The 17,613-nt window shown below is 45.3% G+C and overlaps 1 protein-coding gene across 34 annotated transcripts in view; it reads left to right on the top strand.

The window, feature by feature from the left end:
• The window catches only part of SEC31A (SEC31 homolog A, COPII component), a 439,339-nt gene that overhangs the window by 246,860 nt on the left and 174,866 nt on the right, over nt 1-17,613 (top strand). For all 34 annotated transcript variants that reach the window (XM_078676180.1, XM_078676183.1, XM_078676179.1 and 31 more), the window contains exons 11-12: nt 2,717-2,953; nt 9,999-10,073. In XM_078676180.1, the coding sequence (XP_078532306.1) occupies nt 2,717-2,953; nt 9,999-10,073 (312 nt within the window). The remainder of the gene's footprint in view (nt 1-2,716; nt 2,954-9,998; nt 10,074-17,613) is intronic.

Genomic DNA, 17,613 nt, shown 5'->3' with positions numbered 1-17,613 from the left:
AAAATTGGCTGACTTGCTAGCCAATGGTCCGATTGTGCTTAGTAAGTTGTCCCTGAACAAATTGGACGGGCCTGGGGGTCTATAAAAAAGGAGGCCGGAGATAGGGAGGTTGTGGGTCAAAAGGATTTTAAATAGGGCTATGGATTCCTTACATAAAGTAAGGGAGTAGGCCTCTTTGATGATTACTGCGATGCCTCCCCCTCTGCCCCTTCTCTGTTAATTGCCGTGAGAACATATCCCGGTGGCAGCGACAGCCAGGGGGCAGCCAAGGAGTCATGAGTGAGCCGGGATGTTTGGCCAACCAGCGACAGTTCAGGCTCAAGAACCGATAGGACGTATTGCTTGGTATGCGTCCAATCTTTTCGGGGAAGGGCAGCTGAAAAGGGCAGTAATGGCACTGATAGGCGGACTCCTTGGGGAACCAGGGCAAAGAGGGGCAATTAAAGCTCAGGGAGACAAGTTTGGCCCGTGAATATCTAATATGTTGGATTAGAACAGGTCCAGGGGTCCTGGCGGCGGCCCGGCGCGGACGGGCGCAGACGGGCTTGCCTTTAGCGCGCCTTCGGCGCCACTCCCGCTGCGCGCGTCCGCTGCGCGGGCATTGCAGTGCCTGCATTTGTAGTCCCTCGGCCAGAAGAACTGCCCGCTGACCTCGCACTCACCCTGAGATGGACGGCCCTCGCAGCAGATCCGGGTGAGCCTGCAGGACCAGCCCGACCCACCACCCACGTCACAGGGCCGCCTACCGCTGTTCCCCACAATACAGCTGGCTCAGGTAAGGCTGGTGAGTGTGCAGTATTAAAATGCAAGTAAGTTAAAAGCTGTCTGCTAGGGTAAAAGAAAGTGAGAGCGCCTATACTCCCGGCTCACGCCTCAGGAGTCTGAAGGTTTATACACTTCAAATGTTATAAACAGCTATCTGTCCAACTAAATTACCAGCTTTTTGCATGCTGTACAAAATGTTTCCCTATTATTTCTGCGTACAGAAAATTCCTTATTATACTATTGTTTTATATGCACTGCTTAAAGCCCAAACAGGCAACTAAACAAGCAGTTACAAGTAAAGTTACCTTGCAGAAAAAAAACACATTACAAATAAATTGGTACAACAAATGTAGTACCACCAACCTATATTTCTCATACGTTCATTCCTACATAATATTACTATATTTTATCATAATACAAGCGCACACAATTCCACTCTATAAACTTTCCTCCACTTTACTCAACTCAACCCCACGCTAAACTACTCAACTCCACTACACTCTATAATAATTTCCTATACTCTATACTACACCACTTCACTGTACCACACCACACTCAATAGGTCTACATTACCAAAATTCGAGCTAGTAATGTTGCATTAATATTTGCTATGCCAAAAACTCAAACTTTTACTAATGCGAGACCTATTGCATTGCAAATGCTTGTTAGTATTAGTGAGCAATTTCTAACTTGAACACTTCTTTGCGTTTTGGATTCACAGAAATATGTAGGGCCTTGTAGCTGATGTGTAGCTTTTATTTATATATATATATATAAATATATGTATATAATATATGTGTGTATATATATATATATATATATATATATATATATATATATATATATATTCTCACATGCCATACTTCGCGATTGAAGAAGGCGCTGACTCCGTGAATCTGAATCCAAACTTTTATTCTTTAGATCAGTTGCTGCTTAGACGCGTTTCGGCGTTACCGCCTTGTTCACTACATCTGCTGTTATGTTGGGGGCATACATATATGTACAGAAACATGGGTGTGTCTCTAAATTAGTGTAACAGGTTTGAACCAGATGTTGCCATGGTTACATAGTGGCAGTACCTGTCTTTGATAGTCTTTTTACACTTTTGTTTGCACATCAAGAGCTTTGTATTGGAAACAATTTGTATGTGTTTTATGTATCACCAAATATAAGTGTTTAATAATTTTTAACCTTTTCATCATTCAACATTATGAACAAGTGACAGCTGAATTAAGGTTATAGAAAACAAAAAGAATATTCGAACATGAGTGAAAACATATAAATTAACACAGTTTGCTATCCTATTCTGATAGTCCCTGCCATGAATGTTCCAGTATATAGGTCCTGCGCTAGTAGCCCATCTGGTTTGCCTGTATCCAATACCATCAGCCGTGCCATGTGGACGCTTTGGGCATACGCACGGATATGTTTCCCTCAGCCGCTTCCCGGGGAAAGGTGCTAGGACTGAATCGATTAGACAGTTCTCGTCAAATTCGGGGTGAGTGGCTAGATGTGTAGCGCTGTTAATGGCAGACAAAGTGAGGTTAGTAGATACACTTTCTAAAATTAACAAACAGCCTGTCTGAGTCAGGGTTTGCTCGCGGGCAGTCAAGGATTTACGCTTCCGCGGCATCCAATGCATGGCTGTCAGTTTCTAAAATTGAAAAAACAGCCTGTCTCAGTCAGTGCTTGCCCGGTGGTTTTGCTCACGGACAGCCAAGGGTTTAAGCTTCCGCGGCACAGTGCATGGCTGACAGTTTCTAATCAGCGACATATATATGTGTATATGTGTGTGTGTATATATATATATATATATATATATATATATATATATATATATATATATATATATATATATATATATATATATATTTACCACTTACAGAATGTTCCACAAGCTGACATCTTTCATCATGGCTGCTTGTATAAATCTTTTTTTTTTCATTTACAGTTTGGTGGCAAATTGGTTACATTTGAGAATGAAAAGCCCCCACAGCAGCAGCATTCACAGACTGTACAGCAGCACTTCCATGTGTATGTCAGCCAGGTGGTCACGGAGAAGGAGTTCCTAAACCGCTCAGATCAGCTGCAAGAAGTGGTGTGTAAGGGCGGCTTTGCAGAGTATTGTCAGAAGAAGGTAGAAGCATCCCAGACAGACTTCGAAAAAAATGTGTGGTCTTTCTTAAAGGTGAGCAAGACACAATTAAAAGATGTTTGATATAAGGGATTGGAAAAAGTATACTGTTAGCGCGTTTATACAAGACCTTTCCAGCAATCTGTATCCTAACATTATTTATCCCCAAAGATAATCGCCTTGAAGGGACAAAGAAAGGTAAAAAATTCTACTATCGTTTTCCTATCAATTTATAGTCTAAAGAGGCTTTGTAGTGTGTTGGTGCATGATAGTGGGTGTCTGATGTTGATTGTTTCAACATCTGATAATGGCTGTGTTGGAGTGTACTGCCGTGTGTGGGTGGATGAAAGATAGGGTCAGTATGTGTGGGTATATGATAGTGTGTGATGTGTGGTAGTATGACAGTGTGTGATGTGTGGTAGTATGATAGTGTGTGTACGTATGACAGTGTGTGTGGACGTATGGCGGCGTGTGTGGACGTATGGCGGCGTGTGTGGACGTATGGCGGCGTGTGTGGATGTATGTCAGCATGTGTGTGGATGTATGTCAGCGTGTGTGTGGATGTATGTCAGCGTGTGTGTGGATGTATGTCAGCGTGTGTGTGGATGTATGTCAGCGTGTGTGTGGACGTATGTCAGCGTGTGTGTGGACGTATGTCAGCGTGTGTGTGAACGTATGTCGGCGTGTGTGTGAACGTATGTCGGCGTGTGTGTGGACGTATGTCGGCGTGTGTGTGGAGACGCATGTCGGCGTGTGTGTGGGGACGTATGTCGGCGTGTGTGTGTGGACGTATGTCGGCGTGTGTGTGGACGTATGTCGGCGTGTGTGTGGACGTATGTCGGCGTGTGTGTGGACGTATGTCGGCGTGTGTGTGGACGTATGTCGGCGTGTGTGTGGACGTATGTCGGCGTGTGTGTGGACGTATGACGGCGTGTGTGTGGACGTATGACGGCGTGTGTGTGGACGTATGACGGCGTGTGTGTGGACGTATGACGGTATGTGTTTGCTCGCATGTCTGTGTGTGTGTGTGTGCGCGGACGTGTGCATGTGTGTGTGCGGTCGTATGCCTGTGTGTATGTTTGCGGACGTATGCCTGTATGTATGTTTGCGGACGTATGCCTGTATGTGTGTGCGTGCAGACATATGCCTGTGTGTGTGCGGACGCATGCCTGTGTGTGTGTGCGAACGCATGCCGGTGTGTGTGTGTGTGTGCGCGGATGCATGCCTTTGTGTGTGTGTGTGTGTGTGTGTGTGTGTGTGTGGGCGCATATGTATATGTATGTGTGTGTGTGTGTGTGTGTGTGTGTGTGCGCATGCCTGTGTGTGTGGGCACATGCCTGTGTGTGGGCGCATGCCTGTGTGTGTGTGGGCGCCTGCCTGTGTGTGTGGGCGCCTGCCTGTGTGTGTGTGCGCACGCTTGACGGTGTGTGTGAGCATGCATGACGGTGTGTGTAGACGCATGGCGGTGTGTGTATGTGTGTAGATGCATGACGTGTGTGGACGCATGACATGTATGGACGCATGGCGGTGTGTGTGGCCACATGATGGTGTGTATGGACACATGATGGTGTGTATGTGTGTAGATGCATGACGGTGTGTGTGTGGATTGCATGACGGTGTGTGTGGATTGCATGACGGTGTGTGTGGATTGCATGACGGTGTGTGTGGATTGCATGACGGTGTGTGTGGATTGCATGACGGTGTGTGTGTGTGGATTGCATGACACTGTGTGTGGATTGCATGACTGTGTGTGTGAATTGCATGACTGTGTGTGTGGATTGCATGACGGTGTGTGTGGATTGCATGACGGTGTGTGTGGATTGCATGACGGTGTGTGTGTGTGTGGATTGCATGACACTGTGTGTGGATTGCATGACTGTGTGTGTGAATTGCATGACGGTGTGTGTGGATTGCATGATGGTGTTTGTGGCCGCATGACGGTGTGTGTGTGTGTGTGTGTGTGGGTGTGTGTGGCCGCATGACGATGTGTGTGTGTTTGGCCGCATGACGATGTGTGTGTGTGTGTGGCCGCATGACGGTGTGTGTGTGGCCACATGAGGGGGTGTGTGTGGACGCATGCCGGTGTGTGTGTGTGGATGCATGACGGTGTGTGTGTGGAGATGTTGTGTGTTCACATAGACGTCTGAGGTGTATACCTGTGATGAAGTTAGTTAAATGGGCATGCATATGTTGGTTTTTGGGCATGCATATGGTGGTTGGTTTGTGGGCATTAATTTGGTGGTTGGCTTGTGGGCATTAATTTGGTGGTTGGCTTGTGGACATACATTGTGTGTGGTTATGTAAGATAGTGGATGTGTTGATAAATTATGTTGGTTGTGTGGCCACATGATGATTGTTTTGTTGGAGCGGGATGGTGGTGGCAGCATTGTAGCATGCTGGTTACTGTGGCGGCGTAGGAGCATCATGATGAGTATTGGCGCATGATGGAGGTGATGCTGGAGCACAATGGTGGTGACACTGATGCATGGTGGTGGCAATTTTGGGTGTCGGTCTTGCAGTGTGACAGTGGAAGATTTGCTGCTTATGAGTGTGGTGATGTCTGTTGTTGAAAAGAATTCGAGTAGGTTGTGCACACCTGGTTGGTTGGATAGTAAAAATTCACGATTTTGAGGCGATCAGCCTGCCATGCTTTCTGAATGCCTTCCTTGCATTAGCTAAATGTGTGTAAAGTGGCCAAGTTCCAATGGGCACTTGGACTAAAGCGTGCACAGCTATAATGACTTCTAGTCACAAATTACATCATTTCAAACAATATTTTCCTTTCATACTGTCTTATTTATTTTTCTCTTATCTTCTTGTATGCAATGTCTGTTTTTGGGCGTATGATTTTGGTTGCTTTCATGTATGATGGTGGATGTTTTTTGTATGATGGTGTTTGTATGATTATTGTAAGTACACATCGTATGATGGAGGTACTGATGTGCAATGGGTTTTGTGGGAGTATTAGGTTCAGGTTTGTTGGTGCTTGAGTGTTAGGTGTGTTGGTTTATGATGATCTTTGTGTCAACATATAATGCTGTGTACGTTTTTGAATGTTGGTTGTATCGATTTCTGATGATTGACTTTTGTTGTATGATGTTGGTTGTGTGGAAATATGTTTTTGTTGCTGTGTGATGTCGTAGGGGTGAACATGAGATAGTCAGTGTGATGCCGTATGTTGGTTATATGTCGTTATGATGGGGAATGCGCTGGTGTATGATATTGGGTTCTCCTCCTGCTGCCAGTGTGCCCTTGCCTAACAATGCATCCCCTATTTGTCCCTGCTCCCTCAGCAGTTCTTGTGTGTGCCCACATCCACCCTGCTGCTCCTGTATGCCCACTGTCCTCCTGTGTTGGCCCTCTATGTGCCACCCAACCACCCCTTTGAAGCCCTCTGAGCACCCCCGCTGCACCTTTGGACAATCTCACTTTACTTAGAAGTTCCCATAGAATGCTGCAGCACCTCTGTGTACCGCTGTCCCTGAGCTTGGGGCCCGCAATCCCTCTGTGTGCCCTTGCGCTCTCTCTAGCTACTCTGTATGTCACCTGCCTTCCCTAGAACACTTGTTTGTGCTTGCATCTGTTGCAAGCCCCTCTGTCTAATTCTTCGCCTCCCCTAGCCTACAATATTGAGAAATGAAATAGGTATGGGTTGTAACTTAAAATACAAACCTAACCTTTTTGCTTTGCCAGTGTTTGTTTTTAGTCTGTCCTGAAGTTTGCAAGATATTAAAAAAGAAATGTGAGCCCATGGTTCATGAGGTTATTCTTCAACACCTCCAATCCACAGGCTCATTTTAAAGAAATAAAATAACAAATGTTTTGCTAAGTTCATGCACTTAGGGAATTGTATTTATTTATTTTTAAATGATTGAAGATGTTGAGGACTATGCTTCTTCCTTTGCCAAAGGGCGGGACTAGTTGAGGTCTTTAAAAATGTCTGCCCCTGCCCTTCCAAATTGGAAGGGGGGTTGTGGGATTTCCAATTCCCCAACAGCTTGCCTTGAAGTTAGAAGAAGATATTGTCCCCACCCCTTCTCGCCTTACCCAAATGGCAATGGGGAGCAGAAAAAAAAAAGAAATTTGGGGAGCTGAAAAAAAAAATGTGCAGGGTAGTTGTCAACTTTCCTTGTGACCTGTTCCCCAAATGGGGGTACAGGGCAAGCAGTGGGTGACAGGTGACACACTCCTCCCTCGCCTATAGGGTTATGTTGGATCACAGAAGAACTCTTCGCATACCACTCATTTGTGCACCATGTTTCCCATCTGGGACTAGATTCCATGAACTAGTAATAGGTGATCATCTTCTCCAGATCCCACACCATTATGTGGTCCTTTCTAGCCAGGCCGGGGACGGATAATAGCTGCCACTTATGAATAATGCAGTATCTGATTGTCTGCTGTGTGCTGCTTTTTCTTTCTTTCTGTTCTTTGTTTGCGATTATTAGTAGAAAAGGCCATTGTGCTTGTACAAGGTACAGTTGTTGTCTGGCATGCACAGTTTGAGTTTGTGAAATGTTTTGATGTATAAATACTTTGACATAAACACTTGATACTCAGATATTACCTCATGCCTTCAGAATGGCTTGCAATGTTTTTGGCCAAACCACAAAAGTGCATCGAATGACCAGAAGACCGCTGCCCTTAAATATTTGACCGATTACTCAGCAGTCTTGGATTTATGTATAGTGAAACAGAACCTATCGCAAATCTTTTTTTAAGGGGAGGGAAAATTAGTTTGGACTTCCCCTCCCATTATACTTTTTGATGTGCACAGAAGTTGCCATGAGATGTCCTCCAGAATATTTGTTACCCTGAGTTTGGTGCAGATTGTTCGAAGGTGGCCAGAGTTATTAAGGATCTAAACATCTTCTTTTCCATGGAGTGAGGTGTCAACTGTAACTAAAGAGGAGCAATGTATGTCATTTTATGGAAGGGGTTGGGATACTAGCATCTTAACCATTGAATGTCATAACCCTTTATTTTTCTTGCTTTAGGAAATGTTAACTCAGTCCGCAGTAATTCCCTTTCAACTTTAGTTTTCATCGAAAATATGTATGGGTCGCTGGATGTGTTCCCTGCATGATCTACAGTCATGTACCCCTGCCCTTAGTCCCTAACTCCATGTATCTGGTATCCCGACTTTTGATTTTGACACTAGTTTTAAACAAATTTAGCGTGTGCATAGAGTCCTAATCCTGTCCCTTGACATGATTGAGGTCTTATGAATTTGTATTATGACCTGGAGAGACGCAACAAATCATGCGGTCATTGACATTGCTGTCCCTGTCATGGGTTCAGCACATAAAGTGGTGGTGGTAGTTTCCCTACTCGCATTAGCACGGGCATTAAAAAACATAGATTTCCTTCCACCTGGCAGGAGCAGACATGAAGGGCGGGAGCAGACATGACTTTGCTGCTTGCATTAACATGGAAGGAAAGCATGTCTGCTCTCACTTGGCATAAGCTTTAAAAATGCTCCCGCCGGATGGGAGCACGCTTAAGTTTCTCTGCCCGTGCTCTTGCCGGCTGGAATAAAAATATTGCTCTCGCCCAACGGGAGCAATCACAAACAGCTACTCCCGCCATACATGAGCAATGCCAGCTCCTGTAGCATGAGGGCGCCTGGGGCTCCCTCTGTAGCCACCAACTTGTTGTTTGGTGGGTGCCACAGGTGGGCACAGTGGCACCAGTTTAAAACCAGTATTCTCAGTGTAAACGGTCTCGCATTTATGAGAGTTTGAGCTATTGGCATTTACAACGCCAATAGCTTAAACACTCGGAAATGCGAGACCTATTGCATTGCAAATCTTTTTTGTGTCAAAGCACCCCATGCTGCACTTTCATGTTAATGGAGGCGACGCCCCTTTCTTTAGGCAAGCCGCGTCTAAAGGAAGGGGCGTTGCCTACATTAAAGTGAAAAAGCAGCATGGGGGCTTTGACAAAAAAAGCATCTGTTTGTCAAGTTGACAGACAAATTGTTTTTTTTTGTAAAAGCGCTGCATGCCACACTTTCTCTTTAATAGCTGACGCGCACCTTTCTTTAGACGCTGCTTGTCTAAAGAAAGGGGGGGCCTCCATTAATGTGAAAGCGCCGCATGGGCACTAGTAAACAACAGCAACAAATAATTAAATAAGCGCTGCCGCTATAATTAAAGCGGACCGCGCTGCTAAAATAAAGAAATGCGACCACTATAGTTAAAGCGGACCACCATTAGTAATTATCATTTTTAAAAAAGCAGGCAGCGTGCAGCGATGTAGTGGGTGGAATAGGGGCAAATCATTTGAACAAAATAGTGCTCACAGCCAAGATAAAGTAGACCGTGCAACGAGTCAAGTAAAAGGTCCAGTCGTTGGGGGAGGTTACAAATGCAGAATGGCGGTACCAAGGAGGGACTAACAAGTCTATTCAGGAATGAAAAGCAACAATTTCGCAAGGACGGTAATAGGAGCCCATTGAAAAGATGGGCGGAGCTTCAAGTCCCTACCTCAATACACCATGCCTCGCAGAGCAGCGCATGCGCTGCCCAGGCTCAACTTAAAAACAGACAGGCCCCTGGTGCTGGAGTCAAGATAACTAGAACTGGTGAATTTCAGTGTTTTTTTATCTTTAAAACATAAAGTCTCTAACATTTTCAAATAACTATGTCACTTTAACCTTTGTTTTTTTCAGTGTATATAAATAATCTTGAATCTGTGCAAAATGTCTAATGTTAAATATGCTTTGCTGTAGAGCTTTTTTTGTCTGTCGATTTTATTTCCTCACTTACTGGTTGTCTCTCAATCTTCTAGTTTGCCTCCCAGTTAGAGCCCAGTGATGACATTCATTATTTAGCTCTTAACAAATTGCTTCTCTTTATGGATTACTGCCCTGTAGTTAGATCACTGTAAATTCAGTTTTAAAGAATTTGTGATGTGTGGCACCTTCCCATAATCCTTATCACATAGGACCCTAATGCCTGCTAGGGGTTAATGTCTTGATGTTTAACAAATTCTCAGAAATCATATGATGCAGTGCATATCGTCTTCATGTTTTCTCACTTTGCCTGATTGACGGTTAGCAGTTTCCACTGCTAATTTTTTTTTCATGTTTTGTTAGGTCAATTTTGAAGAGGACTCTCGTGGAAAATATCTTGAACTTTTGGGATACAAAAAGGAAGAGCTGGGGCAGAAGGTAGAGATCAAGGGAACATTGTGTTTGTCCTGTAGCGAGCAAGCAAAATGTCACAAAATATTTTGTCCCTTTATGTAGCCATGATTTAAATCTCAGCTATTCAGTATTGTGTCCTCTAGTCTTTCTTTAAAAAAGATAGTTGTGGATAAATGAAAACGTTGATATCCCAAGCTGCTCATTTGTAAGATTGGTCTGTGTACTGCACTCTTACATCAGAGCACATCACCCTTAAAGAACCATTCTCCTAAACGTTTATGTTCGAGGCATGTGGGCTGCTGAATTCATATCTGTGCATAGATCGCCGCCTAGTGTTGGGTCCGGATGATTGCACATTGTTGTCCTGGAAGAGTCTTCGAAGTATCATGAGATAGGTGGCTCCTCCCCTGGACTACAGTGCGCATGGGCATCCTCTCCATCCTTAGATTGTTTTTTTCCGATTTGGTTCGGATGTGATTTCCAACTTGGAGTTTGGAATTGATAAAAAACTTTTCTACAAGGCCAAAAGACCTTCGGGGTCGTCTGTATTGTTATTCCATCGGTGACGACAACTTTCTTTCTGTTATTTTCTACTCATCGCGTCGAATCAGGCCACGCTGCCTTTCTTCTACACCAGGGGCCTTTCGTCGATGGAACGAAGTCCGTTCAAAAGATGCCCCAATTGTAACTCTAAATTCCCACACATAAACACCCTGTGTGTAACAAGTGTTTATCACCTGAACACAATGAAGCAGACTGCTTAGCTTGTGCGCAGTTTCGTTCAAAGAAAACTCTTCGGGTACGAAGAGCAGCGAGGCAGACGATGCAGAAGCCAGCGCCTGAACCGGAGAACATCTTTGCAGACGACGAAGAGGTCGTCGAAGCTGAGGACACAGACCAGCAGTCGGAGCAGGGGTCGGAACATGACTCCCGACTACTACGTTGACGAAGAAGACGACATCGGTCGGGGACGACGATCAAGGCATCGGAGCCGTCGAGGATGACTCCGGCGAGGACATGGGGCCAACCGTGAGTACGGAGCCCAGTACATATAATGAAACGCTTCCAACGGCTCAGGTCGAGGCATCGCCGGAAGGCCTTAGCCATGATCTAAACATCGATTCTATAGCCCTGCAAGTCTGCCCGGCTAAGAATGTAAGGCAAGAGCCATCGGTGCAACATTACGATTCCCTGGTAATATCGAAACCGAAAGTTCCGGAGACAAAACAGAAACCGAAACTGATAGAGTTCCCACTCTTCGGACCGAAAGACGCAAATCAATCGACGCCGACCAAACACAAAATGGCCGCCGAAAGGGATGCGTCGCATATCAGGGCTGTCGAGCCGAGAGCCAGTACGCCCAGGGACATGCCTAAGCTAAAGGCCATCGAGCCGACGAGATCGATGCCGATGCCAAGCAACACAAACAAAGGACTCCAGCAGAAGATGGTTGTCGAACCGAAACAACAAGTCGACAAGCCAAAGACGTTGCAAACCAGAACACTCGAGCCGAAGACAAGGGTCGAGGCCAAGGGGTCGATCGAGCCGAGGCAAAATATCGCTCCGAAGCAACAAGCTCCGAAGACGACGCCAAGCAAAAAACTGGTTATCGAACAAACCAAAACGGTCGGGTCGATACCAATCACAGCATCGAAAAAAGTCATACAGCCGAAAAAGAATGTCGAAGCACAAAAGCCCCTCGGGCCGAAAAAATTCGGACTCCCGATTCACATGCGGCAAAGAACGGTCGAACCAACAACGGAGATCGAACCGACACAAACAAAAAAGGTTATACAACAGAGAAGAGATCTAGAACAACAAGAGCCCTCAACAGAAGAACAGTCCAAACTATATGTGGACCCAGATACTGGCACAATTACCCTATTGAAGAGGAAAATCAGACCAGACACTTCTGCTGAACACTACAAAATACCACACAAAAAGAAAAGAGACTCTTCTACATCTCCAATTCTCTTTGAGCCTATCACAACACAGGTGCAAGAATCCTATACATATTCTCCCTCACACACAGATGAGGATGTGGAATATGACGATAGTGAAATGTATAATTGTCCAGTGGCCAATGAGGATAACCAAAATCAGCCATGGACTGATGCTGTAGATCCTGCAGACTCTCAGCCCACGCAAGACAATAATGCATACCCTGTTAAAACTTCGCCTACAGAGGACACAGCAGCCTTCAATGCATTAATTAAAAGAGCTGCATACAACCACCACGTGGATATGCATGCAGACCCCATTGAAGAAGACTTCCTTTTTGACACTTTCAACACTTCTGAAAGATCAGTAAAAACATTGCCTATGTTGAAAGGAGTCCTTAAACACGCTGGGGACATATTTAAAGAAACTACTAGGGCAAGAGTCATTAACCCCAGGATAGAAAAGAAATACAGGCCAGCACCAGGGGACCCTACATATATTAAGGGACAGCTGCCCTTGGACTCCTTGGTAGTATCCACTGCACGCAAACGTGCTAATTCTCAAACCACTCGCGAAGCTCCACCTCCAGACAAAGAGTCTCACATTTTTGAAGCTTCTGGCAAAAGAGTAGATGCTCAAGCAGCTAACATATGGAGAATTTCAAACACTCAAGCCCTGTTAGCTAGGTATGACAGGACACACTACGACACACTTGAGCACCTTCTCCATCATCTACCTGAGCTTTATAAAGAAGAGGTAGAATTCCTAATACAAGAGGGAAAGTTGATATCTAACGCTTCCATCAAATGCGCGCTAGACCCCACAGACACAGCAGCCAGGGCTATCAATACCAGTGTCATGCTCAGACGACATGCGTGGCTCCGCATCTCTAGGTTCAGAGCACTTTACTTAATCAGCCAGTGAACCCTGATTATTTGTTTGGGCCTAATGTGGACACAATATTAGACGAGATGAAAAAGGATACCGAGACAGCCAAGTCTATGGGAGCCTTGCAGTCACAACAATACAGAGGCAGCTCCTTTCTTCACTCCGGCAACAGAGGAGCTGCAAGAGGAGGCTCAGCGCAGCACGCCTCATACAACAAAGGGAACACGCAAAACACCTACAACAAAAACAGTAGAGGTGGATACCGTGGCAATAACAGCAAAGGTAGAGGACGAGGGAATAACACCACCAGATCCTCTACCAATACCAAACAGTGACTTCTTGTCACTACCCCCAGACGATGTAACACCGGTCGGGGGAAGATTGCAGCAGTTCCTACAAGTCTGGGAAAACATCACTACAGACAGGTGGGTGAGGCAAATTATCCAGCATGGCTTATGCCTAGAATTAATCTCCACACCTCCCAACATACCCCCAAAACACCGTCCTATGTCCGCAGAACACCTACACTTACTGCAGCAGGAAGTCATCAGCATGCTACAAAAGGGGGCCATAGAACCAGTACCCTTAGAACACCAGGGTACAGGAGTGTACTCACTATACTTCCTAATCCCAAAAAAGTACGGGTCTCTCAGGCCAATCTTGGACCTCAGGCCCTTAAACCAATACATGTTATCAGAGCATTTCCACATGCTCACTCTACAGCAGATGTTACCACTGTTGCGTCAAGGAGACTTCCTCGCAACGCTAGACCTAAAAGACGCATATTTCCATATACCGGTACACCCAGCACACAGGAAATATCTCCGGTTTACAATACAAAATCAGCACTATCAATTCAAAGTCCTTCCTTTCGGGGTGACCACAGCCCCGAGAGTATTTACCAAGTGCCTAGCGACAGTAGCAGCACATCTCCGATGACAGCATATTCATGTCTATCTATATCTGGACGACTGTCTAATACAAGCACAGTCAGCCCAGCAATGTGCCAGCCACATGTCACACACTATTCACCTCCTGCACAGTTTAGGTTTCTCGCTGAACTACCCAAAGTCCCATCTTCAGCCTGCCCACGTACAACAATACCTGGGGGCGACGATAGACACTCTGGCAGGGAATGCACAGCCAAATTCTGTCAGAATAAACAGCATTCAGACGCTAATCCAACGGTTCACGCCCCAACACTCGCTCCCAGCCCGAGTGTTTATGCAACTGATAGGTAGGATGGCCTCATGCATTTTCATAGTCCCCCATGCAAAACTACACATGCGTCCGCTGCAGGAGTGCCTAGCACGTCAATGGAACCAGGCTCAAGGACAATTAAACGACCTAGTGTTGGTGACCAGTCGTGCATACAACTCTCTGCATTGGTGGAATCCACAAAACCTTTGCAAAGGACGACTGTTCCAAGAGCCTGTACCACAAATAGTCCTGACAAAGGACGCATCCCTGATAGGGTGGGGAGCCCATGTCCTGCACCACACAGTACAGGGCTTATGGACCATGCAGCAGAAAAAGATGCACATCAACCTACTGGAGCTGATGGCAATTTTCATGGCAATGAAAGCATTCAAAGTACATCTGTGCAACAAGACTGTGTTGATCCGGACGGACAACATGACTGCGATGTACTACATACAGAAGCAGGGAGGAACACACTCTCCACAGCTGTCACATCTAGCTCAAAGCTTGTGGAAGTGGGCCATTCAAAGAAACATTTTTCTCATGGCCGAACACCTCCCAGGCAAGGACAATCAGATAGCGGATCTGCTCAGCAGACACAGCCAACAGATGCACGAGTGGGAGATTCATCCCACAGTGCTTCAACCATACTTCCAACAGTGGGGACAACCAGAGATAGACCTGTTCGCCACAAAACAAAACGCAAAATGCCAGTACTTCGCCGCAAGGTTCCCGCAGTCTCAGGGCAGTGCGATATGGATGAACTGGTCCGGCAAATTTGCCTACGCTTTTCCACCAGCACCGTTGATACCGCTAGTGGCACGCAAGCTGCGCCAGCACTCCATGACGCTAATCCTAGTTGCTCCAACATGGGCGAGGCAACCGTGGTACACCACGTTTCTAGAGCTTTCCGTGGTGCCTCATCAAAGACTAAAGCTAACACCCAGTCTCTTAACGCAGAGCCATGGAGACATTCAGCACCCAGATCCACAGCAGCTGAACCTTGCAATCTGGCTCCTGAAGTCATAGAGTTTGGCTACCTAAACTTACCTCCTGACTGCATGAACATTATCAAGGAGGCTAGAAGACCTACCACAAGTGCATGCTATGCTGCAAAATGGAAACGTTTTGTCATTTACTGTAACAACAATGACGTAAACCCACTAGACGCATCAACTCAAAATATCATATGCTATCTTTTGCACCTACACCGCTGCAATCTAGCCTATACATCTATAAGAATACACTTAGCTGCTATAGCAGGCTTACCTTCAAACCAGGCAACACCTTTCCCTATTCAGAGTGCCTGCAATTAAAGCATTCATGGAGGGACTCAAACGAGTAATCCCCCAAGACACCCACCTTCACCTGTCTGGAACCTAAACATAGTATTAACCAGACTGATGGGACCACCTTTTGAACCTCTACACTCGTGTGAAATTCAATTTTTAACATGGAAGGTGGCATTTCTCGTAGCTATTACTTCGCTTAGACGAGTTAGCGAACTTCAAGCCCTAACTATTCAAGAGCCATTCTTCCAAATCCACGCTAATAGGGTCGTGCTTAGAACAAACCCTAAATTCATGCCCAAAGTGGTTTCTCACTTCCACATCAATCAGACAATAGAACTGCCTGTGTTCTTCCCAAATCCACAGTCAGTACCAGAAAGGGCCCTCCACACACTAGATGTTAAAAGGGCTCTCCTAGACAGGACAAAAGATTTTAGGAAGACAAAACAGTTGTTTGTTGCCTTTTCACCACAACACAAAGGCAACCCTATTCCTAAATCGGGCTTAGCCAGGTGGATTGTTAAGTGCATTCAGATATGTTATCTTAAGGCTAAGCGCACTTTAACTGTTCCCCCAAGGGCGCATTCAACACGCAAAATGGGGCCATCCATGGCTTTCCTAGGAAACATCCCTCTAGAAGAAATATGTAAAGCAGCCACATGGTCTACCATACATACATTCACAAAACACTATTGTGTGGATGTACATTCCAAACAGCAAGCTGCTGTAGGACAGGCTGTTCTAAAAACTCTGTTTCAGACTGCCGCAGCTGGCACAGGTGGCCACCGCTAAGGGAGAGACTGCTATACTTTCAATGCACAGATATCAATTCAGCAGCCCACATGCCTCGAACGGAATATGCTACTTACCAGTATGCATCTGTTCTTGGCATGTAGGGCTGCTGACATTCATATCGCCCTCCCTCCTCCCCGGTGCCTGTCGCAACTGTAGCATTCATTCTACCTCTCTTTCTCTTGCATGGACATCCATTACTGTACAACACTCCAACCTCTGCCACAATGGCGGAAAACATTCTAAGGATGCCCATGCGCACTGTAGTCCAGGGGAGGAGCCACCTATCTCCTGATACTTCGAAGACTCTTCCAGGACAACAATGTGCAATTATCCGGACCCAACACTAGGCGGCGATCTATGCACAGATATGAATGTCCGCAGCCCTACATGCCAAGAACAGATGCATACTGGTAAGTAGCATATTCCTTATTTTGTAACCATAAAGAGAAATGGATAATGATAGTAGACCTGTTACTTTGCCAAGGATTTAAATAAACATCGCACTGTGCGCACAGTGTTTTGATTAAAAAACATACATGGACTAGATTCTGGTGGACCATTCAGTTATTGCATGCCTTCTTTCCAGTGTTTTTAGTCTATATCACAAGTAGGTTAGAAGACTGAAATAGCGATTTATTTAATATATTGTACTCATTTCAGCAAGCTTCTCAAATGTTGTAAATGTTTATTTTACCTAATAGTGATCTGTTTAAATGAATTTTTGTCTCCATGTAAAGAAAGCTAACCTACGAAGTGGTGTTAATTAGATGCACCATAGTAAGTGTACCTGGCTGTACATGGATAGTTCCTCTTTTGGACCTGCTATTCTCTTGGGGCCAGATGTATGTAGAAGCATTTTGAGATTCCATAATTGCGAATCACAAGGATTTGCAATTAGGAAATCGCCAAATGCATTGTATGAAGGTGTATAGTTCACCTTTTGCGATTCCTAGGGGGTTGCAAATGACCTACCTCATGAATATTAATGAAGTATGTCGCAATTTGCGACCCCCTAGGAATCGCAAAAATTACTGGGATGGTGGCCTGCTGAGATCAGCAGACCATGATGTCCATGATTGCTTTTCAATAAAGCAATCTTTTTTTTTGTAAAGCAGCCCGTTTTCCGTAAAGGAAAACGAGATGCTTTACAAAAAGAAAATTAAAAGTTTTCTTTTCATTTTTTAAGAGCAGGCAGTGGTCCCTGGGACCACTGTCTGCTCTTAAAATTGGTTTTACAAACATTCACAAAGGGGAAGGGGTCCCTCTGGACCCCTTCCCATTTGCGAATGGGTTCCCACCTACTTGAAGTAGGTGGTAAAATGCGAATGTTTTGCGACTGCAATTGTGGTCACAAAACATTCATACATACCGATGCAATTCTGTATTAGGAGGGGACGCCGTAAATATGCCCCTTCCTGATACCGAATCGACAACCCATTTTGCGATTCAAT

Source organism: Lissotriton helveticus, chromosome 2_1 (assembly GCF_964261635.1).
Source record: "Lissotriton helveticus chromosome 2_1, aLisHel1.1, whole genome shotgun sequence".
Lineage (NCBI taxonomy): Eukaryota > Metazoa > Chordata > Amphibia > Caudata > Salamandridae > Lissotriton > Lissotriton helveticus.
Note: the sequence above shows the minus strand (reverse complement) of the source record. Positions and strands in the feature narration are given on the sequence as shown.